The sequence below is a fragment of the Pholis gunnellus genome (genome assembly GCF_910591455.1).
Source record: "Pholis gunnellus genome assembly, chromosome: 10".
NCBI classification, from domain to species: Eukaryota; Metazoa; Chordata; class Actinopteri; order Perciformes; family Pholidae; genus Pholis; species Pholis gunnellus.
Window position 1 is genome coordinate 19,497,605 of NC_136537.1, and position 25,449 is coordinate 19,523,053.

A 25,449-nucleotide genomic window follows, 5' to 3' on the forward strand; every position below is an offset into this window, starting at 1 on the left:
TTTTGAAAACAGTCACGTTTCCGGTGTTATGCTGACAACTCCTGAGAGCTTGACTCAGAGTGTTGGACGAGGGACGGGAGTGCCCCACTCACATTCACATTACATTTACGCACAACAGCGGATCTCCAAGGAAGGACACATTAACTGGACACGGTGGATGGAGACATATTTGTGATATAAAAACCAGCCCGGATTTATCTGTTCACTTATCGGGGAAAACTATGAGTCTTTTAAACGAGGGATATTATTTTTTACTTTTGGGTGCATCTAAACCGGCCATTCATTAATTTATAAAGGAGCTGCACGCACCCTTCTGGTTTTATATAAACCCACCCTCTCCCCGGCTTTTTCTCTGAGTCCTGAGGTGAGGATGGATACCCGGCTATCTTTCCCCAGGTACCCGCTGCTGGTGCTGCTCTGTGCACTGTCGGGGACCCGGAGCCCCGTGGCTGCTGCGGGGAGGAGCTGCGCCGACACCCGGCAGGTGTACGCAGAGAAGGGGTACAGCACTGGCACCGCTCCGCTGACTCAAATCTCCGGTAAGACGCTGCATATAGCCTGCGGGTGGAGATAAATTAATTAAACATTGTTTGGGGACTCACGCAGAAGAGTCCCATCTTCATCTGTTAGGAAGCATGTGCCTAATTCAAGTTTATAATATCATTTAAGATACATGTCTCAGCAGAAATGTATGAGGGTCAGCATGCTCTAGTTTGTCTCAACAGTAATAACATACCATTATGCACATTAAGGTCACTATAAACTCGCTGCTTACCACCACACATTATTTATTATGGCAACATTAGTAATAGCCTGTTATAAACACCTTTAAATAACAAACACACTACAAGTGACGATAGAAAACTCATACCTAAAAGTACAAGGTAGCCCGAAACTCACTAATAACCACCAGAGACACAATGCAGGAATATCATGTTGAGTTTTTCTCAAGAGAAATTATACAGGGTGGTTTAAAACAAATTACACCCGCCCCCTCCTCCCCTCTGTGCAGTTTAAATAGGATGATTAAGGGGATGAGCAAATTGCCAACACCGGTGCAACAAAGAACCTCGCCCCTAATTAGTCTTTTTGCCTACTGGCCCACTGATAAATCCCCGCATATACCCATAGGCTCTGTTCACTGTTAATAATCTTATCTGTTTAATGAAAACATCACATGGATTACAAACTGTTGGATTTTGGATAATTTGAAGTTTTGGTGTGAGAGAAGAGAGAGAAGGGGAGAGAGGTCAGTCGGGGGACATTTGTTTAAATGTGGATGTCTGACCAAGTCTGGGAGCAAATGTTGGAGCACTTGAGTGCCTGAAGATGGAATCTACTACTTGGAGGTTCAGCTTTGCATTTAAATCAGAGAGAGAATGGCTGTGTGTGTGTGTGTGTGTGTGTGTGTGTGTGTGTGTGTGTGTGTGTGTGTGTGTGTGTGTGTGTGTGTGTGTGTTACCCACAATTTATGTTTGTGAAATTGCAGATCTCAAGTGTGAGGATTTATTTTGTGGCAATTTAGCTCTGTGTGTGAGTCACTGAGACAACTGCAATATTGATTGATTGATTGATCGTGTGTGTGTGTGTGTGTGTGTTGGGCTATCACTGCCTGAGTCTTGGCTCACTGTCCCGTGGGCCAGGGGAGCAGATGGCTGGGAGAGCGAAGGATGAAGAGAGGCAGTTTAGAAATGGAAATAGAGGGATGAGAGCGGGCTAATAGTGAGACACACAGAGAGAACAAAAGAGGCAGAGGGGAACATCAGCGAGGGTGGAGTTGGGAGAGTTTCGACTGTATTAACAGCAGCAATATTCATGCTCGATGTAAAATCATAGAAACAAAGAATTCAAACCTTTTCCCCATTCACAGTGCTGTGTTTTTTCTTCCTCCCCTGGTTGTCGTTTGCATATCATTACCTCTGACATATCAAAGACCCAACCTGAGCTGACAAAGAAAGACAGATTGAAGTTGAATAATTCATGTCGGGAAATTACAATTTTCTATCACACCCTTATCTTTGATAAGATTTCCCCACAGTAACTGAACAGACTGATAAGTGGAGTAATGGACTTTCTCACTAAAAACATCTGCTTTGACCTGATAAAAGACCTACTGATGCTATTGAGAACAAGCCTTGGTTTTTGTTGAGGTATTAATAGCAACTGTATTTGTATAGCACCTTTTAGTCACAAAAACAGAATTATACATTATGTTATGATTAAACCAAAATAATGATTTCTCCAAAGAAGTTACTAAAACACGCATGATCGATCCTGTCCTCTTTCTCTTCTGGCCTGGTTTATCTTTGTCCTCCAGGTGAGCACCTGCGGCTCTGTCCTCAGGACTACACCTGCTGCTCCAGTCAGATGGAGGAGACGCTGGCGCTCCAGAGCGAGAGGGACTTCCTCAAAGCCGTCGAGGAGAACAGCCAGTTCCTTTTGACTACCTTCACGCAGAGACACCGCAGGTTTGATGGTGAGAGACGGGTGCATTATTATGATGACTTTAATGGTTTGAAATTGATTGAAAAAGAATCCTTCTTCTTGAAGCCATAATGGGTACATTTGAAGGGAAAAAAAAGGGACACAGCTTCTCCTTGTCTCACCCTCCTTATCTACGGAGTTAGTGGCGATGAGTGAAAGCTGATTTAAAAATGTATATTTATGATCTCCGACTGCACAGTTCCTCTCAGATGGTCGGATATCTGAGCCTCAAAATGGACTTTGGAAGCTAAAAGCACTGCAATGCATGCATATTGCAGAGATCCTAACGTGCTTCTTATTTATGATTAATCAACACACAAAAACGGCTGAATTTCAAGAAGTACTCCAACAAGTTTTGTATTGCACTTTCATAAAGTTGGGGGACTCACAAGAGACAGATAATAGAAATAATGGCAATTGTGGCTGCAGAGGTCGAGATATCCTGACATTTAGTCCCTAGTTTTGGTTAAACTCCAGAAACACTGGGGTTCTTTTTGCCATAAAGCAACTCGATAGCGTCACAAATGTAACTCTTTTTAAAACTGCACACCTCCAGTTTGTAACTCAGACTTTCTGTTATAAATCTGTAGTCACCAAGCATAGCTGAGGTAACCTAATGACATCACTATGACATCATCAGAGGTATTTTCTCAGACTTTCGAGGGACAGGCGACATTATAAAATCACGGAGTTACCACGGACTTACCTGTATAAAATCAGTGGAATGTTCCTTTCAACAAATGGTCACTGTGGGGAAACTTACCCAGACAGCTTAAGTGACTGCATTTCAGAGAATTCAGCCCACGTTGTCTCAAATTCTGTATGTATTGCTGCAGGTTTGCAGCATCAACAGCAGAGAGCTGAATTAACACTTTCTCCTCCCAGCTGGTGTGGACTGCTATCACCTTTTTTCCCCCCCTCCTCATCCTTTTACATAATGTACGTGATGAATCATTTAAAGATCCTGAAGGAGTGGGAGACTGCATATGAGTCCTAAATAGAGTACACGTTGTTACACTCATTTACCAGCATGCAGGTTCTGATGTAACTGTCCCTATGAGCTGTTAATCTTGGAGCGGAGGGGGTGTCTGAGCGCCTACGTACAGTACCTAGAAACCTATCTAAGATATTACAAGAGAATAAAATGGGTGACAAATTCATATCTAATCTCTGCTTTTCCCGTCTGTGTGTCTGCAGAGTTCTTCAGAGAGCTTATAGACTTGTCAGAGAAGTCTATGAACCAGATGTTTACCAAGACCTATGGCCGTCTCTTCACCCAGAATGCACACGTCTTCCAGGAGCTGTTTGTGGAGCTGCGCAGATATTATTCTGGTTAGTTTAATCACTTTATTCATCCCACTTTAATCTTATGTATTCAGATAGTCTAATGGTCCTTGTAAAGTGCTACCAGTACCTTACTAGACACCTGATTACCTTATTTACATGCCCCCTTGCCAAAAGATCAGCATCTCCTTTGACAATAGCCAAATTTCAGGCAACAATATGGGCCGCCATCACCTCCACGAGGAATGAATCATTGCACATATGTGTTTAAAAACACTATGCTTGGTTGGTCTGGTTAAAGTTGGTAAGTATGGTAAAGTAGCTGTGGTGATTCTTGTTGCAGTGGGAGTCTAGTCTCGTCTTATCAGTCCACATCCCTGTTGTGGTAAATCCACAGCCGCTCCGGGCAGCAGAAAAGAGGCAGTATTGTCCTTTGAGGAGAATTAAAATGCCGAGAAGAATTGGAGAAAAAAAATAGAAAGAGAATTGGAATCCCACGGATGACTGTTTCTATTTCTGTTCCGGATCGCTCCATTTTGGCATTGCAGTCACTCGCCAGCGAGTCTGTCTGCAGGCTGTTGCTGCTTAGTGAACCTGTCTTTGTCTGCCAAACAACATGTATGGCTAATTTGAGGCTGTATTGTAGACTACAGATTGGAGAGTTGCATTCTCAGAATCTGTCTGCCAATTGATTAATGCACAAAGAGAGTGACAAGGAGTTAAAGGACGACATGAAAAAAATAGTGACCATATAGATATTAATGGTGCAAAAGACAATGTTTTGTGGAAGTCAATTCTTCGCAAGAGTTCAATCTTGCCTGAACAGTATTCATGAAATATCCAAAACTATGTCCATCAAAGTTCTCCAAACAGTTTGTACACAGTTTGTAATCAACAGTTACACAGTACATCACAAGTCTTGTAGATTTCTCTCTGTATTTTCTTTCTGTACACCTTACAGCGGTCAGATAGGAGGCGCTGCATGCTAAAGTACTAGTACTCACAGTGTGTTTGCTGGGTTTACGAGCATCAGGTGACATGGCACTTGGGGTGAACTATTCCTTTAACATAACAATATTAGTAACATGGGCCAATGAGCATCATAGGAGCACGCTGTATAACGATATGGTTCTATCTTTCTTTAATAAATCCCAACAGGAACACGGTTTTTGACAGATTACAGATACTGTATGCTGACAGTTGCTCTTGTGTCCACAGGGGGCAGTGTCAGTCTGTCAGAGGTTCTCTCAGACTTCTGGTCCAGACTAGTGGAGCGAGTCTTCTCTCTGGTGAACCCCCAGTATCAGTTTAGTGAGGACTACCTGGAGTGTGTCAGCAAACACGCCGAACAACTGCAGCCCTTTGGGGAAGTGCCCCGCAGACTGCGTGTACAAGTATGTGTCTTGTGATAAAAGATGCTAAGATGCCTTTGATACAACATCATTTTCAGTTATGATTGATTATGATCAATTGACTAACATTGTTGTGCTCTCTTCCCGTTTAAATTCAGGTGTCGAGGGCTTTCATTGCAGCCAGAGCTCTATCTCAGGGCTTGGCTACTGGTCGGGATATTGTTAACAAAGCAACAAAGGTGAGTTGTTGTGAACTGTTGTCTATTCTGCTTTTAAAACTGCATCGGCAAGATTTGAATGTATAGAATAGAACGCTTTATAGCCTAAATCTAAAAGTGAGGGCCTTTATAATGATATGTATGAGCTTCACAATCATGAAACATAAAAGACTGTAGATTCACCTTATTTGGTCAAAGTTATTAAGGTGGTTAATAGAAGACTGTACATTTTAAATGACAAATCAAAACTTGAAAGCCAAAAACAGAAGTTTATAGCCAGCAGCGAGAGGACGCTTTATTCAGTAAAAGCTGAACTCGATTAGATTAGATTTTCTGAGTGCTGCAACTGATTTATCTGTAGTTTTTTGGTTAGTTTTATCATTACAATGCCAGAAAGTAGTGAAAAATGCCCATTTAAATTTTCCAGGGGCCAAGGTGATATATTCAGACTGCTTGTTGTATCTAACCAACAATCCAAATATCATATATGACAAAGAAAAGCATAAAATCCTCACATTTAAGAAGTTGGAATCATAAAATATTTGTGTTATGTGTTATTTGATTATCAAAATGTTTTTTGATAAATCTTTTGTTTATTAATAAATCAACAAATAATTTTAGCTCTACATTTTTTAGTCTTGTCCCTAGAACCTTTTAATAATGTTATTCTTCTTGACCTACCTCTTCGACCCACTGCTTTGTGTTTCAGTTGACAGCAGATTCAGAGTGTGTGCGTGGCCTGATGCGTCAGTGGTACTGCCCACTGTGTCGTGGCGTGCCCTCCCTGCGGCCCTGCCACTCCCTGTGCCTTAACGTGATGAAAGGCTGCTTAGCCAATCAGGGCGACCTGGACACAGAATGGAACAATTTCATTGGTGGGTAAGGGTTGGGTGAACAATACGTCCTAGTATGCTGTTGTTGGTTAAGTGGGTTTAGGGTCAGGTGCATGACACATTGACACACTCGTATTACAAAGAGCCAAAGAAGCATTTGGTTAATAGATCCTAAGGAAAACAATCGCATGGCCCAAATGACATTTAACAGCCTTTTTCAATATTATCATTATTAAATTGAGCATACCTAAAATTACAGTCATTTTATTGCCCTCATTTTACTTTCACTTCCTTTTCCCCCTAATGAATTCCTCCTTCATTAATCATTCATGCTTCTCTGCTCCTTCACAATTGATCTGTCTTCCTATGTTTCCTTTCCCCTTTCATCAAACCCATATGTTCCTTCCTTTTTTTCCTTTTCATGTGCAGTGCTTCCTCTTACCTTTCATCGCTCAATCCATGTGTACTACATCCAAACCCATTTTACCCTTGTGTACCCTTTTTATCCAACCATTATTCTTCACACTTTTCTTCATGTGATGTTCGCTTGCTTTCTAATCTTCCAGTTCTGTAACCTCATACACAGATGCCAATCAAATCGTTTTAGCTGCTTAGCCAGTGACAGATTCCAGTCACAGGAAACCATTGTCACCAACAGTTTTTTCTGTGCGTGCAACACCAGACAATGACAACTTGGGTGAGTGTAGTCATAGCAAACGTTATCACCATTATATATTTCCCTCTGTCCTGTTTCAGATGCTCTGTACCAGGTTTCAGAGAAGTTGGAGGGGCCGTTCAACATGGAGCTTGCAGCTGACTCCATCTCTGTGAAAGTGTCGGAGGCCATCATGCACATGCAGGAAAACAGCGTCAGCATCTCCACTAAGGCAAGGAAGATGGCACAAGCAGATGCACACTAGTGTGCAGGATTTTGCACACAAGCTATTCTTCTAGTAGTTATTGTACCTTTTGTGAGTGTACAAAGATAATCTACCGTCTTTAACAAAGCCTTCTTACAAGTCAAAACTATAATCCGGATTGTTGTTCAATTCTAATCTTAATGAGACAGCATGCAAAGCAAGAAAATGACAAGAATTATACACAGAGAGCATGACAGCCTCACAGTATGATTAAAACATGGCAGACGTCCCAGCAGCTAATCCACCAGAGAGACACCCACATCTCGTTAGAAACAGGAAAGCTCCTGGTATGTGGTGGCAGCCCTTTAAGGAACATGGAGCTCTTTCCTTTTAAGCTCAGCTTTGTGTGTTTGCTGCCTTCACTAACAGTGTGATTGTGGAGGTTATGGAGCACCGTTTCAACAATGTTATATTGCAAGTTTCCAGTTCAGTTTCAACACTCGTGCATACTTAGAAGCTGCTTTTTTTTTGCAAGGTTAGGATTTGCCAGCAATAACATTCAGGTTAGCTTAAAAACAGCCCAGAACATTGCATTTTTGGGATGTTTTTGCTGTTTGGTGGCATCAGAGAGAGCACACTTAAAATGCTTTCACCCACAAAAAGAGCGACTTCTTTGTAGACCCGTTCTTGGGGTGTTGCTAAAGGCCATTAAGAGAAATGGTAATATGTATTATGTTTATACTTTTCTTAGCGATTTTGATGGTAAAGCGATGACAGGAAATTAAGAAAGAAAGAGGGTCGGGGAATGAATCGGAGACATTGGTATATTGAAATTATAGAAACTATCGTTGCACAGCTATTTACACTAGTTTGGCTTTGTTGTTGTTTACCTCAGGTGTTCCAGGGTTGTGGAAGCCCCAGGCCAGCACCAGGACGGTCCAAACGTTCACCCAAAGAGTCAGGGGGCAACAGGAGGCCTTTCCGCACCTACAGCCCTGAGGAGAAACCCACCACTGCTGCAGGCACCAACCTGGACCGACTGGTAAAGAAGAAACATAGCCTGTGTAAACGGGGTGACGTAGCTACACATCCGTTCATATTTTGAAATAGTTGAAAAAGTTAAATATAAGATTCGTGAGAGTGAACCAAAACATTTAAGTTGGGAACTAGAAAAACCAAAACGATGAGCTGGAATATGGTAAAACTCTCCATAAAGCTGTAGTAAACTGCTGTCGGGTGATAACTATCCGTGGGTTCATCCCTACGAGCAACTCTTTCTACATTACACACAGTAATTTGCCCCATTGTTTATATGAAAAAGAACTGATAAGTTAAGCTTTGAGTACTCAAAAATGTGTTTTGTGAAGGGTCATGTTCTTGGGTTGAGTGTGATTTTGATATATGATTTTGAAACCAATAAACAATGTCAAATATTTGCACTGTGCATGAGTCAGGATTCAGACATAGACATCTCTATACAAAAAGCAAATAGAGGATGAGCAACAGTAATAAGTCTAGGCTTGGTACAGGAAACTAATAATACAAAGTGCAGCAGTCAGAACCCAGACAGGACTCCCGTGACCACAGAGTGGTATTGAAAGATAGAAGACCAAGAAAATAAATGAAATGACACCAAGGGCAGAGGAGGGAGAAAGTGGATGGTAGGCAGTCATATCTATTTTTCTTTTTACATAAAAGACATGTGGTTTAAGAACTGACCCAGAAGAAGGGCCATGTCAGTTTTTGACCGTGGCCAACGTCAGCACCGAAGCTTCAATATGCTTCCTCCAGCCAGCCATACCAAACAAGGATACTTTAAAAACAGGTCTGAGTCATAACCGATTTCTTTCCGCCTCCGCGCAGGTTACCGAGCTAAAGGAGCGACTGCGGCCCATGCGAGGCTTCTGGGTGTCCCTCCCACACACCATATGCAACGATGAGAAGATGGCCTCCGACGTCACTAATGAGGACCGCTGCTGGAACGGGCAGACCCGGGGGAGGTGAGAGGGATCAGAGGGGATGGTGGTGTTGGGTAGAGGTGGAGGGCAACTGAGTGACGGTGCAGAGGTGGAACGATGGAACAGATGGAACTGAGTTTATTTAGTTTTGCCACTACCAGTCACCCATATGCTCTCTGCGTGGGTCTGCCTTCTTTTATGCACATAGAGACAGCCCAACAACATATATCTGGACTGATGTAGAGACACTGCGTGCTGTGAGAGGAAAAACAAATCTGCATAATGGATGATTTTCTTTGTCTATGATGTTTCAGCTGCATTATGCAGCAGTTTTATGTAAAAGTAAACCCATCTTATTTTTTAATGACAAAGTGTGACTGCAGCCTAAAAAATGTTTTTGGTATATAGTGTTGTACTACTATAATTATCTTGGCCAAAAGGATACATATCATGCACATTGCAATTATTCTATGCTAAAGTGGGATAGTTGAATTAATGAAGGTGTCGTATTCATTATTAGCACTTGTTTTTATGATATAATATTGCTAAAAGTATTTGGGGCATTCCAAAATGTAGTTGGTATGGTGCCTGTTCTGTAGATATAGTAAAAATGTATATATATTAGTATATAATAGATATATTAAAATGTCTGGGCCACAGTGTTTCGAATTAAAAAACACAAACTTTTAGTGCATGTGAGTGCGCCCCATTGGCTAACTCACAGCCGCTGCTTTGCACTGTTCTCATATAGCGGTTACAGCTGATAATGCCGTCCCGACCGAATGCGTCACAGATGCGTAGCGCCCACCCTCTGGTTCCCCCACAGGTCACAAGTCTACAAGGTTCATTTATTGTCATTGTACAATAGGGTTGCACATCGAAGTGCAGTTTGTTGTCCCATTTTGCTACATAAGGAAAACAAACAAAACAAAAAAATGCTCATTAAAATGAAATGTTATTATATGTGGTGGGTGGAGGATGAGTTTAGTCTCACAGCCAGAAGAAAAAAGCTGCTCTGAAGTCTGGTGACACGGCAGTTGATACTTCTGTATCTCTTGCCAGATGGCAGCAGGGTGAACAGGCTGTGGCGGGTTTTATCTTTTAAAATACTTCGAGCTTTTCGCAGGCTGCTCTTGCCACCAATATCACTGATGCTTGATAGATGGGTACCAATGAAGTTCTGGGCAGTTTAATTGTGCACGCCCCATGCCAGAACCAGAACCATGCACAGGAATTTTGCCTGACGTTTCCTTAAAAAATACAGCCGTTTATGAGCTTTCTTCACTAGTATGGAGATGTGCGATGAACATATCAGGTTGTTTGTGATGCTGATTCCCAGGAACTTAAAACTGGTAACTTGTTACACCTCAGCTCTATTGATGTAGACAATAGTGTGTGTCTTTGCCTCCTTCTTTCTAAAATTAACAATCAGCTCCCTGGTTTTACTGACGTTGAGCAGTAAGTTGTTCTCTGATCATCTCTCTGCAAGGTTGTTGATTTCCTCTTTGTATGAAGTCTCATTGTTGAATGTAATCTGGCCGATGAAGGTAGTGTCATCTGCAAACTTCTCTTCATGTTTGGGGTAGCAGTCGTGGTTTTACAGCATGAACAGGAGGGGGCTGAGCACACAGCCCTGGGGGGCTCCGGTGTTCAACACTAGAGTGGAGGAGTGTGGTTGCCAGTCTGGACTGCCTGGGGTCCGTTTGTGTGTCTAATAACTATTAGACAGAGTGATCAGTTTCAAGGGGGAGATTGTGTTGAAGGCTGTGTTTAAATCAACAAACAACATTCTGATGTAGGTGTTGTTATTTTCAAGATGTGTGAGTGCTGAGTGGAGAGCAGTGGAGACGGCATCCTCTGTGGATCTGTTGGCTCTGTATGAAAACTGGTGAGAGTCCAGGCTGGCTTGGATGATTTTGACATGCTGTAGAGCCAGGTAGTTTGTACTGCTAACACCATTAGCTAATATGAGCCGCCGGATCAGGCGTCGCCATGTTGAGACGCAATCGAAATGCTTCCAATCTCGTTTAATGCACATTTTTAAAAACAAGATGTTGCAACTCTACTTCTTTGTTCTCTGGACTGAGGACAGAGTTGACACTAAAGTGACGCACCATCGCCTCTCGAGGAAGAAGTGGTATTACAAGAAAGTATGGGCCCTATATGCTCCTATAACAACCTATGCAGCCAATGCACAAGTGCCTTAAACTTGCATTCTTTCTAATAGCCAGCAAGGGGCGACTCCTCTGGTTGCAAAAATAAGTCATATTGTATAGAAGTCAATGGGAAAATGACCTTTGTCTTAAAATCGCTAGCTTCAATACAGCATGATGTTCATTTAGTAAATTATGGTCCCATTTAGATTAAAAGAGAGACAGAGTGAGTTGCTGGTGAATATAGCAAATCATTGAAGATTATTGTAAAAATACACAACGTTGATGTTGAACCTCCCTTCTGCTATTTGAAGCCACACTGGGGGAAGTTGCCTAGCACTGATTTGATAAGAGATATGCTTGCATCCATGATGTTATTGTACATGAATGCCTCTGTGTGTATACAGGTACCTCCCGGAAGTTATGGGCGACGGGCTGGTCAGCCAGATCAACAACCCCGAGGTAGATGTTGACATTTCCAGGCCAGATGTGAGGACCAGACAGCTGATCATGGAGCTGAGGGTGGTGACCAACAAACTGAGACACGCTCAGAGTGGACAGGACATGGACTTCATGGACAGTCAGTATAAATACTTTCGTATATCCCAAAAGGAGTATTAAATGAAGCATTTAAAGAAGTTATTCACTGTATTTTTATGAAATGTTTTATTTCCATTCCACGCATCAGTGATAATTCTCCTTTTCTCTTGTTCCAGGTGAGGAGGGCAGTGGCTCAGGAGGTGGAGATCAGGGTGAAAGGTACAATGATGATTGGCCCGGCTATGGGCCTTATTCCCCGCCCAACAACAAACCCCCTCGCAACCCCGCTTCCGACCCTGCAAAGCCACCTCGAGTCCGAGAAAGAAACGGATCCAAGTGGAACAGAAACAACGGTCACGGACGGGACAGATCTGCAACCAGCCAGCTCTCTTTCTCCCTGTTTCCTTTGTTGTCATTGCCTTTCATAGTCACTGTTGCCCCCATGTGGAGATAGCTGGTTATTACAGCCTGGAGGTGGATGAGGTTTTCTGAGTCTCAAGCACATTATGAAGAGAAATAAAAAGTCATTCCATTTGGTTACACCAGCAGACAAAAGACAAGACCAGGCCAAATTAGCAATAATTAAAAATCGTTTTACAGCACAAAATAAAAAGGCTAATGTGAATATTTTTCCTACTGCCCAAGCCACAAAAGAGTTATTACCAGGCTTTGAAGATCACAATATTACTTAATACCGCCATTTTTTCAGTGCCATTCGTTTGACCTATTGGAATCGTGATGCTGAATGGTGAGCAGTGCTGGGGCATCGTCTTTGGGGGTGAAGGAGAAACAAAAAGTACAACAGCAAATGAATTGCAGGATGTTTGGCTGATGAAGCTCATGGTCTTTAGTTTGGTGCTGTGTGAGATGGAGGTTATTCGTGCCGGATAATAACCGTTTAGTTTCAGTGAGCAGCAGATTTGATCTGAGTGAGTTTGTTTGCTGCCATTCTCGTGAAATTAAGTTAATTAATTTAACTGACCTTGATTTCAGTCGGGTGGAGTTTCATTTTTCATCTTGTGGAAGTGGTAAGATTTAATTTACTCGCTTAATTAAACCTTCGTATTTTTGCTTGGAGATTAAAAAACATAATTAGTGTGATTCTTGAAACCAAACAAGGGGCTTTTTTTGAATGTACCTAAATTGCTGTTACTTGTGTAGACAAGGGGTTAATTAATGTAATATATTGATTGTTTTTAATTTATTTGTAAAGTAATACTTTTTTATTGTTATGATTTTTAAGGGAAGGGTTCAGTTATTTTGTGTTTTAAAATAACTATTTGTCTTTAACTTTCTCTGGTTTAAAAAGAAAGGAAACATGAAGTCGTGTTTATTTATACTTTTTGTAAACCAATCATTTAAAAATATTGTTATTGAACCAATCACAACAAAACTCTAATTATCAGACAATATTGGGGCAAAAGACTTGTGTTTTCAGCCTTAACCAGAGATTGTTAGAGAGCAGTCTGTGTGAATGTAAGATGGTTTTAAATTGTTTGTCGTATGTTCTGGTTTCAAGGTTCTGATGTCATGTTGAGAAGCTGGTGGGATGTTTTTTAATTCGGGGCTTTTCTACTTATTTTTCCTAAAAGCAACAAACGATGATGAAAACAGCGAGAGAGCGCAGCATGATGTGAATCAAAATTGGATTGAATGTTGACAAAAGACACATTTTGTCAAGAACTGAGAGACGATGGCTCTGAATTTTCATACTGAATGTGTTTCGATGAAGATAAAATCAAAGAATATTGAAGAAGGAAAAAACAAAACTTGTGATGAGTGGTCATCTGTAGACTGAGGAGAGTGAACTAAAATAATTAGTTTTATCATTTTGGGAAATGTGTGTATCTGCTTTTTTGCCACTCATGTCTGTACAGTAAATGTGAAACTGCAGCCAACAGACTGTTAGCTTAGCATAAAGACTGGAAACCGGGGGAAACAGCTAGCCTGTTCTTTCTGAAGGTAGCACAATTTGCTTACCAGCACCAAGATCACAAATTAACACGTTGTGTCACGTTTGTGTAATCTTTAAAATAGAAGTGTAAAAAGGGTTATGGGCCAGACAATATCTTGGTTGAGAGCAGTTGCCAAGTAGCCAGCAGAGACTCCAGGAAGTAACTGTTCTTAGTTAAGAAATACTCATGCTATGTAAAATGGACAATTTACTTTTTTGTAAATACTATTTTACTCAAATCAAACCAGATAAGTGTTAATTCCTGAACTTTAGAGGTGCTATGTTACCTTTAAACAGAGCGAAACAAGCTGTCTCCCCCTTTTCACAGTTTTTAAGCTAAGCTAAGCTAAGCTAACTAGCCGCTAGCTCCAGCTCCAACTATTGGCAAGAAAGTAAATATGCATATTTAAGTTAAAGATGATAAAAGTCAATTGATAGGATCTCAAAAAGACAGCAGCGATGTGGATGGAGAATATAAACAATGTATAGATGCTGCGAAAAGGACACTTCTGTTGAATGAGGAATTGTGAAATTCACTTGGTTGTAACATAAGCACACTTCTAGTCAAACGGGCTATTGCACCGGTTCAAGAAATAGCAAGAGAAGAGTTTCATTCTAGAATTTTGTGAAACATATTTGCTTCCTACTTTCAATCACTAGCAATGTTATTTTGGAATGAAACCCTTCAATGTCAGTATGGGACCTTGTACAAGACTTCACCACAAACACAGTATTTTGTTGTACAACTACAAATTAAAACACAGTATTTCAAAAGCAACAGTATTGTAGTCACATGTGCTTTTGACGGCAGTCAGATTAGGACGCGGTGGCTGCCAATGCTTCCATTGAATTTCAGGTAAATTGTTCTTTAGCACAACCTCTCATTCATCCCCACAACTCACACATTCCTTTATGGTGAAAGTACAGCACAACTTCTTTCATGTTGTAACAGTTTTTTGGTATCAAACGAGTGATATTTTTTGCTTCATTAAAAAAGAACTCAAGAAAAGTATATTGATGTGTTTTTTAGTGTTATTTTATTTTAACAAAAGTAGCACAAAAAAGACATGCAACAAAAATAGAAAAAAACGTTCTGCATCAAAGATGTCCCAACAGATCACGTGTCATGTAATTCTGCACTAGCAGTAAATAGTATTAATCAAACTCTTAACAGCTTGTGTTCATGTGTCTCATACTGTTGAGGCTCCAGTGTTTTCCTTTCAGCCTTTGAGGTGAGCGGTCTCTTAGTTTGGATCTCCATCGTGTGAGTGCTTCTTGTTCTGAGTGAGGCAGTTGATGCATCCACGCTGACGAGACAGAAACAGAAGACGCTCAACACAACATTCACTGTTTTTAGTCAATGCATAATTGAACAATTAGGTAATTTGAAAAGACAACAATCTACTACTATGTAGTTACAGTATTATTTCAGCAATTCATTTTCCACAGTTCTCAAAAAACAAAAACTATATTATAGATTCATTTTATATTTGTTACCTTCCACAAAAAGAAGCCAAGAACTGCCAACAGCAGGAGCAATGCAATCACAGTCAGGAAGATTATCCACCAGGCCACTTTGGTGAAATATTCAGCTTTTCTCTCGAGGAACACTGTCAGTTTTATCTGAGGATATATACATTTTAGTATTTCATCTGTTTGTCCTGTTAGTTACATCAGTGTGACGGTAGTTACTGCATAAGTATGCTGGAAATTTAAACATTCATCTAAGCCCAAACGGTAGAGACAGCAAACCATTTTACCTTTGTCCCAAGCTTCTCCGGTTTAAGTCCAATATTCTCTGGAGAGTTTGTCAAACTGAGATTAGCATCCACAACAATGTCTAGGTAGTTCAAAGAGCTGTAATCCTGTGTGGGAGAGGCACAATGAACAATTCATGTTGTTGGACAGGCTGGCAATAAAGAGACACAAAATCAGTTTGAATAATTCTTGGAAACAAGGTCTTAAAGCAACAAAACTGAGGCATTGTCATCACTGTTTTCTGTCAGAGATGATGCATTTAAGACATGAGGGAAAGGAATTTTGACAGAAATTAAACACCTCTGTGAAAGTGGTGTTCCAGAGGCGGGAATGCAGAATTATCACTGCAGCACTGTCCAAACCCAGCAGAGGGCAGCGTATCTGCACACACTTCAGTCCATCTGAGCAGGACTGAAAGAGAGGACAACACCCCTGAGGCTCACATGGGACAATGGAAGCAAACTACATTTTCCTACAGCCTATTCTTTCTTCAATAACACTTATGATAATAATGATTTCTTACCAAAGTTTTGTATTTCCTTTTTTTTGGAAGAAATGGGAATCCATCAGTAGAGAGCGCTTCATGTTCAGCTTCATGTTCAGCTTCACGTCTTTTTCTTGAGGAGTCATGCCAACCCTTGATATCAAACAACATCCGGTTAAGTGTTTATTATTACAGATGTTGCTTGTATTTTGAATAATCAAACAGAAAAAGGTGGAGGTGTTCATTACCTTTACATGTTTCAGTGGATTGACCTCATCCACAGGTGAGCAGGGGACAGACTGAACACCTTCACTGCTGATCTGAGTCAAGTACAGAAGCCATTTTCCTACAGAGTTCTCCTTTGGCCAGTGGATGTTTAGTGATGCATTGGCAAAAGATTTCAGTGGTCTGCCCAAATTTGTTATCTGGTAGACAATTAAGATATTAGAACAGTTTCCTTTGACAAGTTTGTGTGGACAAAAAGCAATTAAATGCATTTTAAAGTTAGTCAGCAAAAAATGGTGGCTCACCCTAAATTCATATTGAACTGGAGTTCCAATTTCATCCACTGTTGTTGTGGCGCTCTCACCCCTCAAGCTTTCACCAAGTGACACTTGAGAGGGCCTGGATAGTCTGTCAAACAAAAAATAGACTTCAATGATATTATTCTTTGATTATTCAAAGCATTTTAATTACTTTTCAAGTCTGAATTTATTGTGAAATCTCCACGTTAAAATAGCATAAATACAAAAAACCTCCGGGTCATTTATATTTGTGTTTGAATGACAAAACTAATAAAAAACATCAAAGCATCAATCTAGTACCTACCCATATACTTGGAGCACCAGCTCAAAAATCACTTTGGCTAATGCCTCAACTGGTTGTATAGTCTGCATACTCGTCCTGCATCACAGGAATAACACATGTTGATTCATAATCATCTAAAGTCCACTCATCAATAACTGATTAACCTACTTACGTTTCAAGTTGCAGTGTGACGTTGACGTCTTTTGTACTCAGTGAGATGCCGGATGTTGCAAGTAGGACATAAAAGGTAACCTGAAAGGAACAAGGTTACCGTGATACAGTACATGCAAATGTTACTACACTCAAGAGGAGGATATACTGAGCAGTTCTACTCACTTCTGCGTCTCTTTGGAGCGGGTTTCCCAGTTCACAGTCTACTAATGTTCCTTTGTCATTGGCTGTACAACTCACTTGTGTTTCCTTTGAACAAATGCAGAAAAGAACATTTGTCTATTTTGGAATAAAGAGTATTCGTCTCTTTTATAAAAAAAATTATACTTTTTTTTCTCCAGATCTATATTTGATTACTTTAAATACTAGTTACTATTGATGAAAATAAGACCCAGCTCGCTGTGAGGTTCCATCTTTCTTTTGTTTGGTGTTCTTTTTCTTCAGTTTAATCTAGTTTTATTGAGATTTTATCAGAATTTCTTTCAGCAAACGTTTTGTTGACAAATGAAACTTCTTTGCTCTACTCCTGCTTATCGACCTGGTTCTTCAACTTCCCTTTTTAAAGTTTTCCGGTGCCAAACCACCTCATCTTCCCTTTATATACTTTTTAAATATTGTTCTTCCACTGCAGAGTACTTGTATACCTACTGATGCTGTACTGTATACAATGGAGGAGTAATGAAGGGTCTCCGGGAGGCTGATGACTGAGTGACTCTGGTGTGCGTCATCCCCGTTTCTGTTAGTCACAATGATCTCCAGAGCTATGTCTTCTTCAGAAGGAGTGATGACTGCCACGCCATCCTTCCTACAGACACGACATAACCCCACATGAGTATGCAGCTTGGGTTTAGAGGGTTAGGATTCAATCACACATATTGCTCTGTGTAGTGGGACCGATGCTAGGGAACTAGCTTCGTTTCTGAGTTTGTTTAGTTTACCTGCTTTTTTTCTTACCTGGCGAGTGATTTGAAAACATCTTGATTATTTTGTGTTTTTCTGGAACAGAACTTGTGCTTTAACTCCAGGTTACTTTGGCAGATGTTGTCCGTGCCACAGCCCTTGTTTATTAAGATAATCTGTGAAAAACAACAGAGCAGAAAGAGCTCCTTTACATTCGTCAACTTTTAAAATCTTAGATTGTCCTTCGAATATCTTCTTATATCTCTCACATAAATAGACACATTTTTAAAAGTGTCAGTGTTTGGGCTGACAAAGAGGTATACAGACAGATGTAGACATACACTTGTACCTCTGAGACAATGCTTTTTTGCTGCAAGAGGTTGAGGACAGGAGTAACGTCGGGCAGATCTGCACTCGTCTGACTGGAGCTCCACAGAGACACAGTGATGGACACAGGAATACTGTGCAGCCGGTCCTTAATATCACGCTGCAACAGAGGAGGTTTATTTGGGTTTTATGTGTACAGCCTGGCATTTGATGGGTCTCTTTATTAAGGGACATTGCACAATGAAACAGTACCAGAAGTCGTAGTTGGATGTAAGTACACATTTGTCTCTTTTGTCCAGGCAGCTCCAGTTTTCCTTGAGCTAAACCGAGAAAATCCACTCTGTGAGGAAGCCTCGCTTTTCTCCTCTCAGCATCAGCCCCAAAAGTGTAGTTGAGCACTGTAAGGGGAAACACAAGATTACACCAACGTATACTTATGCTGATATGATAAACCCACTGTTATTACTCTATGAGCGCTTATTATAGTCTGACAAACTACTATCACAAAGGCCATGAAAAGTATTATTACAATTACCATTAATACCAGTATTACTGCAGCAAACACACAACTTCTTCTACAGGAGCTGCTACTGTTACAACTTCAACTGCCAGTTATACTAATATTAGTGCAAATAATAACTATGTTTATTACATTTATTTGTTTTTAATTCTAAACTTGAGTATTTAAAAAACAAATAAATCACTCCCTTAAGTTTGACATTGAATGTGTTTTTAATGGCTATGATAAAAGTAATTTAACTATATCCAAACATCTGTTTTCAAAAGCATATCACAAAGACATTAAATGACTCAAACCCTTATATTTCGTTTGAAGAATACTTACTCAGTTTAGGGTTGAACGATGCTGGATGTGCCGTGTAGGTAAAGCATGCCTGAGCTGCAAAATAACTTTACAAGAGTTCGTTCAACGACACATAACATCAAAAGCCATCAAGGTTTCAGTTGGATCATGCTGACATTTGTGTTTTTGTACATCTTACCATGTGCGTTCGTCACATTGTTCCTTTGTGATGTCTATTTCAGCCGGCGTTACCTTCAGAGAGCTGCTGACACTGACCACTGGCCTTGATCTAAAACAGACACAACACAAATGATTGAATGATGAATTGATTTAATTTAACTTAATTTGAGGTATGTTAAGATGAAACAGTTGTAAGAAACATGAAATGTTTTGGCCCTGATGCCATTTATATTTATTAATATGGCCCTTCTAACAGTGTCTACATAGTGCAATCCACGATGGCCTTATACAAAAATAGATATGTGAAAAATATTAGAAACACAACATGAAGAAGATAAAAGGAAAAGATGTTGAAAACAAATTGACACAAGCAAAGAAAAAAGGAAGAAAAATGATTCTATTAAATTAATGCGTAAATCTGAACAGTTTAATGCCAAGTAAAACCATGAAGCTCTATATTATATTATATCTATATTGGGTTGCAAGCTTTACATTATCACCAATGTATCTACAGGCTGTGTAAAAACATTTTGATTGAAACAGGCATCAGCTCTACTGAAAAGAAAAAAATCGAACTGATATATTTATCTTCATCTCCAAATGTTTGTGCTGTAAAATTACCTGAACACAAAGACAGAATCAGACAGAGATCCCACAGCCAGGTCAGGGTACTGATTGTTATCCACGTCCAAGTTGCCCGACAAAGAATATCCAAACAGAGTAACTTTATTGGATCCCGATGAGAGTACCTGAAGAGGTCAAAATACGATGATATACAATGATGTTCAAACACAGATTTGAATTGGTGACCTCCTCAGAACCTCACCTGCACTGGCTTTTTGTTGATGCCATCTGATGAACCGTAGTAAAGGTATACTCGACCAGAACCGTCGTAAGGTGCCCCCACGGCAACATCTGTCAAAGATTAACAAACACAAAGTGGGATGACAACAACATGAGTTGGAGACAAAGATAGTAAGTGCATCCCACATTTTCTTACAGTCTGTCCACAAAAGAAAGTCCTAACTGCAGTCTAAAATACTAAAAACTCTAATAGGTAATAAAGTAACCCGTAAAATAAGTAATGTAAAGTAAAGTAGTGCTCATCTCTCTCAGGTTTTTTGCTCCTACAGCACTACATGGTCTGGTCTGACCAGTAGCTTATGGTGGGTCATGTTAGCAAACTTAAGATGGGTAATGTGTGTTTTAATGAGCACCATATCCTGTACAAACTTTTTTTTTAACTTTCTGTTTGTTTAGGACATGTATGATACATTTGATATTAAAATGTCACAACCTCCATAACCATCTTGATTGATGTCTCCTACGTTTTCCACTGCGAGGCCAAACATTGAGTCTTTATGTCCAAGAAGTTGAGTTGGAACAATTTTCTCCCAGTTTTGTCCTTTGCTGTTGATATAGATGTAGACTGCTCCTCCAACCAAACCATCTTTAACAAAGAACTCCGGCGCTCCGACAGCGAGGTCCTCCCACCTGCACACAGCAAAACAACACAATGCACAACACTAGTCTCATAATGATTATAACAAACAGGGAGAAATGTTTGTTTTGGCACAATGCTAAATTAGTTATATGAATTGTGTAGAAAATGTCTGTGATAGCATGAAAAATCTCTGAATATTAATGCAAATAAGGTAGATACAAGTATGTATATAAAGAAGTGTAAAAGACGCGCCTTACAAATTCCACGAAAATCTGGCAAATTCTTTAGACAATTTTTTACCTAAAGCTGGTGCTGATAAAAGGTCATGGAGTAAATAAATCACGAGGAAACATCCTCTTGTAACCAAGACTATTCATACAAATATGTCAGTGTAGACTTTTATCATTATGGGATTTTACTTTGAACCAAACTGTAGGATTGATGGATTTACCAACCTGTAAATACAATGCAAAAAGCTAAATAGTACTTAAATAGCAGTCTTAGGTAAACCTACCCATCACCATTGAAATCCACCACAGCCACATCGTAGCCAAAGGAGGAGGCCAGGCCTGGACCAGAGAGGATTAACTCCACAGACAAATTTCTCTTTGCCTCAGGGTCTGCCTTAAGAAATGTCACCTGGCCGCTGTAACCACCTCTGGGTGCTCCTGATACGATGGTCAGCTCACCCTGTCTGAGGAGGGCCATACCAGAGTCAATGGAGAATCCTGGAGACAGAATGACGCTGTTCATGGGGATGTTATATCATATAAAAGGAATAAAGATAGACTTTTAAAGGGTACTGACGCAGACCAGACTAGAAACTGACCCAGGTAGCTGTTTCTTTGGAGAGGAATGAGTTTTGGGTTAAACTGGTCAATATCCCCAGTCTCACGAGGATCTTCACTGGGTACTATGTCCATGTTATCCAAGGGCTCCATTCGTACGATTCCTTCAAAACGGTGAGAAATATGCAGTATTTGAACGTATGTGTTAGCATGCAAGTTGTAATTCATGTCATTGTGAGCCAATTAAGGGCTATTAAGTTTGTTTTTACAATATTAAATAAAAAGCATGAAAATAGAGTCATAGAGTTGTTTACAAACAAAGTGCCAGGGGAGGATTCACCAGACACCCCGGGAGAGGTCCGGGCTAAGCCCCGAATAATAACTCAGTTATTTGAAAATAGATAATTGCAAAGAAAGATGAGTTATGAGCCTTATTCATTTTATCTGATACATCTGTTTGTTTATTAAGTGGCCCCTGGGCTCCTGTCATCATGCATGGCAAGTTGAGCATCCCTGCTTTAGGGTTTATTGTAATAAGTGCAAATGTATAAAAATAAATGTTTTTCAACCCTAAATTTGTCTCCGTTTCTTTAACTGCAAAAAAGACAGAAAATGTCAAAATAAACTCATTTTCCAATCTGTGTGTAATGTGATAAGTAGGCATGTATTGTATTCTTGTTAATTTACCTTTCCACTGATACGCTCCTGGTGCTCCAAATAACAGAGATGTGTTGTCCTTTGCAAAAGATGCTCCATGACCCTGTTGGCAGTACGCAAACCAGTCTTGGTTTTTTTGACGTCTCGTCAAGTGTTCAGTGTCACAAACCACCCTCCTCCACGTCCTCTCCTCCGTCCCAACCTGCAGGTCATCTCCTAGGAGGTAACACTGACCCGTCACCAAGCGAGGGACATAAAGGCTCGGACTCGGGCTCCACTGCTGGTATCGATGAGCACAAGTCTACAAAGGAAGGATGATGAAATTACTGTTGGATTTTTGAACAATTGTTTTTATTTTGATCTAAACTGAGTGTTTGCTTACCAATATGTTTTTACCAGGACCTTGGCTTGTCACTCTAACTCCCATCCACTGGTTGTTTATGCCTTTACTATCGAGGAACTCTGGAAAAATAAACATGTTGAGCTCCCCATGTGGCAGCAATGCCAGTATAATTACATTCAGTAGACCAGATATTTTACTTAAAGTACAAATATTACAAGTCCTGCATCTAAAGTATTGTAATGTAACGGATTATTATCTGCAAAATGAACTTAAAGCATCAAAAGTAAAAGTACTCTCTGCAGAAAAATGGCCCCTATGGCTGATATATTCTTATTTAAGTTTTCATTTGATTGTTAATACTGATGCATTGATGTGTAAGCTGGATTTTACTCTTGCACCTGCTCGAGGTAGAGCTAGTTTAAACTATTTTACATACATGTTAGTTTATATAAAATGTTTAGAAAGTAAAAGTAAAAGTTCTGCACACAAATCTGTGTATGAAATATTGATTAATTTGAACTTTGTGGGCCTCAAACAGTTGATATATATATTTTGTAATAATCTTATGCGCCATTATATTACTATAAATATCTCCTTTTTAAATAATGCTGCAAAGTTGGTTTTGCTGCCAAATCAAATTGTGTTGTGTTTATCATGCAATGACAATAAAGCATCTTATCTTTCTTATCTAAAAGTATTTAAAATATTTCCCTCTGAAAGGGGAGTAGAAGTAGAAGGTATTCTGTATGCACTCAAGTAAAGTATGTCCACTTATTGTAATTGAATACATCATATTAAACATACAAAGATAGACAAACGAACCTTCATTATCAAACTCAATGGGCTGACAGCGCTCTGATGTTGTAGAAAGATCACACTGGTAAACAACACCTGTAACATTTACTTGGTTCTGGCGTTTTGATCGTGGTGCTCCGACCAGCAATCTGGGGAAAAACACCTCAAGTGTTTAGACACCAGAGTTTGATTTCATTTGCTCAAACTAAATAATTTTCACTCACAGGTTCTTTCTGGCCGGATTCAGCTGCTGGTGGAAGGCAACAGAAAATCCAAACAGGCTTCCTGGATCTCCATTTCTCTGCAGCACACTCTGGGTGTCCACATTGAAAGCTGCAACATTAAGAGTCTGGAGGTTCCAGAAACTCAACAGATAAACCATGTGCCAGTGCTTTGCCATGATTTAGATTAAAATATGTAATCTGCCCTTTCTTGTGCTGTGCCTGTGCTCTCCGAGAGCACGGAGTGAGTGTAAGCCCACATAGAAAAGGGATTGGCCCTAGCAGGTGCTAACTGGCTCACTGTAGACATAGAAAGAAAGGGTGTGGTGGCAATAAATGTATCTTTATTGTAACAAAGCAACACTGTTCACCTGTATGAGTTGATAACTGTAGTTAATATTAACCAACTTCTGCTTTGATGAAAGTCAAACATGAGACACTCCCTCTGAGCAAAAGTCTCCTCTGCTGGCAGTGTGCTGATAGTCGATCACAAAATGCAAAATATGCAAAAACGATGTTAACAATAAGAGCGTCAACAAGCACGTAGCGGAATGTACCGGAAACCTGTCCTTGTGTTTACTCTAACATGCTCTGAGCATTATGGGAACTCATGACTTCTTGTTTAGGAACAACCAGCTACCTATTCACTCCTGAGATTTACATTATATTTACATTTTTCTCCCATCATGCAATAGTACATTTATTAATTATTTAGGTGGAGATTAACAGTCACTAGCTCCATATAGATAAAATACTTCCACACTGTCAAGGACGAATGTTTCTTTTTAAGAGTTACTTATAACATTTGATGGCTAATGACGAACACATGTGACCCAAGGATTGAACCATCTCAGAAGAAACAGCAAAGACCACTACTGTTATTACAGGGATTTAGTGTATCCTTAAATCGAATAAACACCATTTTGACAAAAATGAATTCTGTTAAAACTGGTGAGTTTATAGAAAAGCTACAGAGATGCAGTGTTAAACTTTCCACCACTAGCCACTGACCAGGGTGAGGGTCACTGTCCATCAAGCTGGGGGAGAAATTTAGGGAAACATCCACTCGAACCTAATGAAAACAGTTTTGATATTTCACTCGAACACAGCCCCAGTTTGAGCAGGCACAAGATTTCTGCAGTCAAGGAAAGACAACATTAAAACAAGTCAGTAAATCAACCAATGCATTTAAAAAGTAGTAATAATACTAAATACCTCAAATTAACTCTCACCACAGGCTTACGGGATGAGGATCAGTGGTTTATACAGCATGGGAATTTGCTTTATATATACAAATATATAGACATATATAGGGAACATAATGAGCTACACCTGGTGCCTATTGAGGCCTAATCAGGCTTAAGGTGGACTGATCTTTAAGGCGGACCAGCAAACACCCTGCGACACACTGATTGAAAACATGAAGGTGACAGTAGAAATGTACATTTTCACATATTAAATGTGAGTTTTCACAGAAAAGCAATACAGCCTACATTGCAGTAGGCCTACAGGGAATTAAAGGTGTATTGTTTCACCAGGTGGCACCAGAGTATTTGTTAACAGAAGATCAGGGATCCAATTTGTCAGACCTTTAGATCTGGTTGCTGCCAATTACAGCAATCATCATTATTAAAATGAGTCTATTATGTTGTAGTAGGAGTAGTAGTATTTATAATGCTTAGCAGCTGTTGTTGAAGTAGTTTTGGTATTATGGTTGTGCTGTTGCCTTGGAATTTAAACACAACACATGGCATTTAAAATGAAACTTAATGATGAATGTGTTTAGTTTGGAAAGAAAAAAGTTCAGGGGAATCAGTGGGCTAAAATGTATGACACACATTAAGACATTGTTGGTGTGAGTTTGGCTCATACTTTCTGATGCATCACATCCACTCTCCGTTCGACTTCCTGTCTCTCTGTGATGGATGTTTAAAAGAAAGAATGGACACAACGATATAACAGAAACTCATACCCGGTGTTTACTGTCTATAAAATAATGCAGTAATTTATATGAGATTCTTTGGTTGATGCTTTCACCCAAATAGTGACAAACAAACTATGACACGTGGAAAATTTAGCAGCAGTGTGGTTGTGTGTTCAAAATTAGGTGTGAATCTGTAGGGGCTATTTTGTTTC

The 25,449-nt window shown here is 40.0% G+C and overlaps 2 protein-coding genes across 2 annotated transcripts; one reads left to right on the forward strand and one right to left on the reverse strand.

The window, feature by feature from the left end:
• Nucleotides 1–370: 370 nt before the first annotated feature.
• Nucleotides 371–12,177, forward strand: gpc2 (glypican 2; the record flags this gene model as incomplete). The annotated part of the gene is made up of 11 exons (XM_079167746.1): nt 371–539; nt 2,318–2,476; nt 3,682–3,816; nt 4,987–5,162; nt 5,279–5,359; nt 6,048–6,213; nt 6,928–7,058; nt 7,927–8,073; nt 8,895–9,031; nt 11,550–11,722; nt 11,859–12,177. The coding sequence occupies 11 exons, from the start codon at nt 371–373 to the stop codon at nt 12,134–12,136; spliced, it is 1,752 nt and encodes a 583-aa protein (XP_079023872.1). The 3' UTR covers nt 12,137–12,177.
• Nucleotides 12,178–14,662: 2,485 nt separating this feature from the next.
• On the reverse strand, nt 14,663–23,531 carry LOC306702528 (integrin alpha-6-like). The gene is made up of 25 exons (XM_079168165.1): nt 23,317–23,531; nt 23,120–23,241; nt 22,337–22,416; nt 21,985–22,255; nt 21,339–21,461; nt 21,024–21,237; nt 20,363–20,559; nt 19,892–19,980; nt 19,687–19,814; nt 19,085–19,174; nt 18,928–18,992; nt 18,336–18,481; nt 18,106–18,243; nt 17,811–17,932; nt 17,505–17,661; nt 17,022–17,105; nt 16,858–16,937; nt 16,707–16,781; nt 16,409–16,511; nt 16,127–16,303; nt 15,918–16,031; nt 15,695–15,805; nt 15,397–15,501; nt 15,134–15,259; nt 14,663–14,943 (listed from the first exon to the last, which is right to left on the reverse strand). Exons 1-25 carry the CDS (start codon nt 23,490–23,492, stop codon nt 14,881–14,883), a joined length of 3,156 nt encoding a protein of 1,051 aa, XP_079024291.1. The 5' UTR covers nt 23,493–23,531; the 3' UTR covers nt 14,663–14,880.
• Between the last annotated feature and the right edge of the window lie 1,918 nt (nt 23,532–25,449).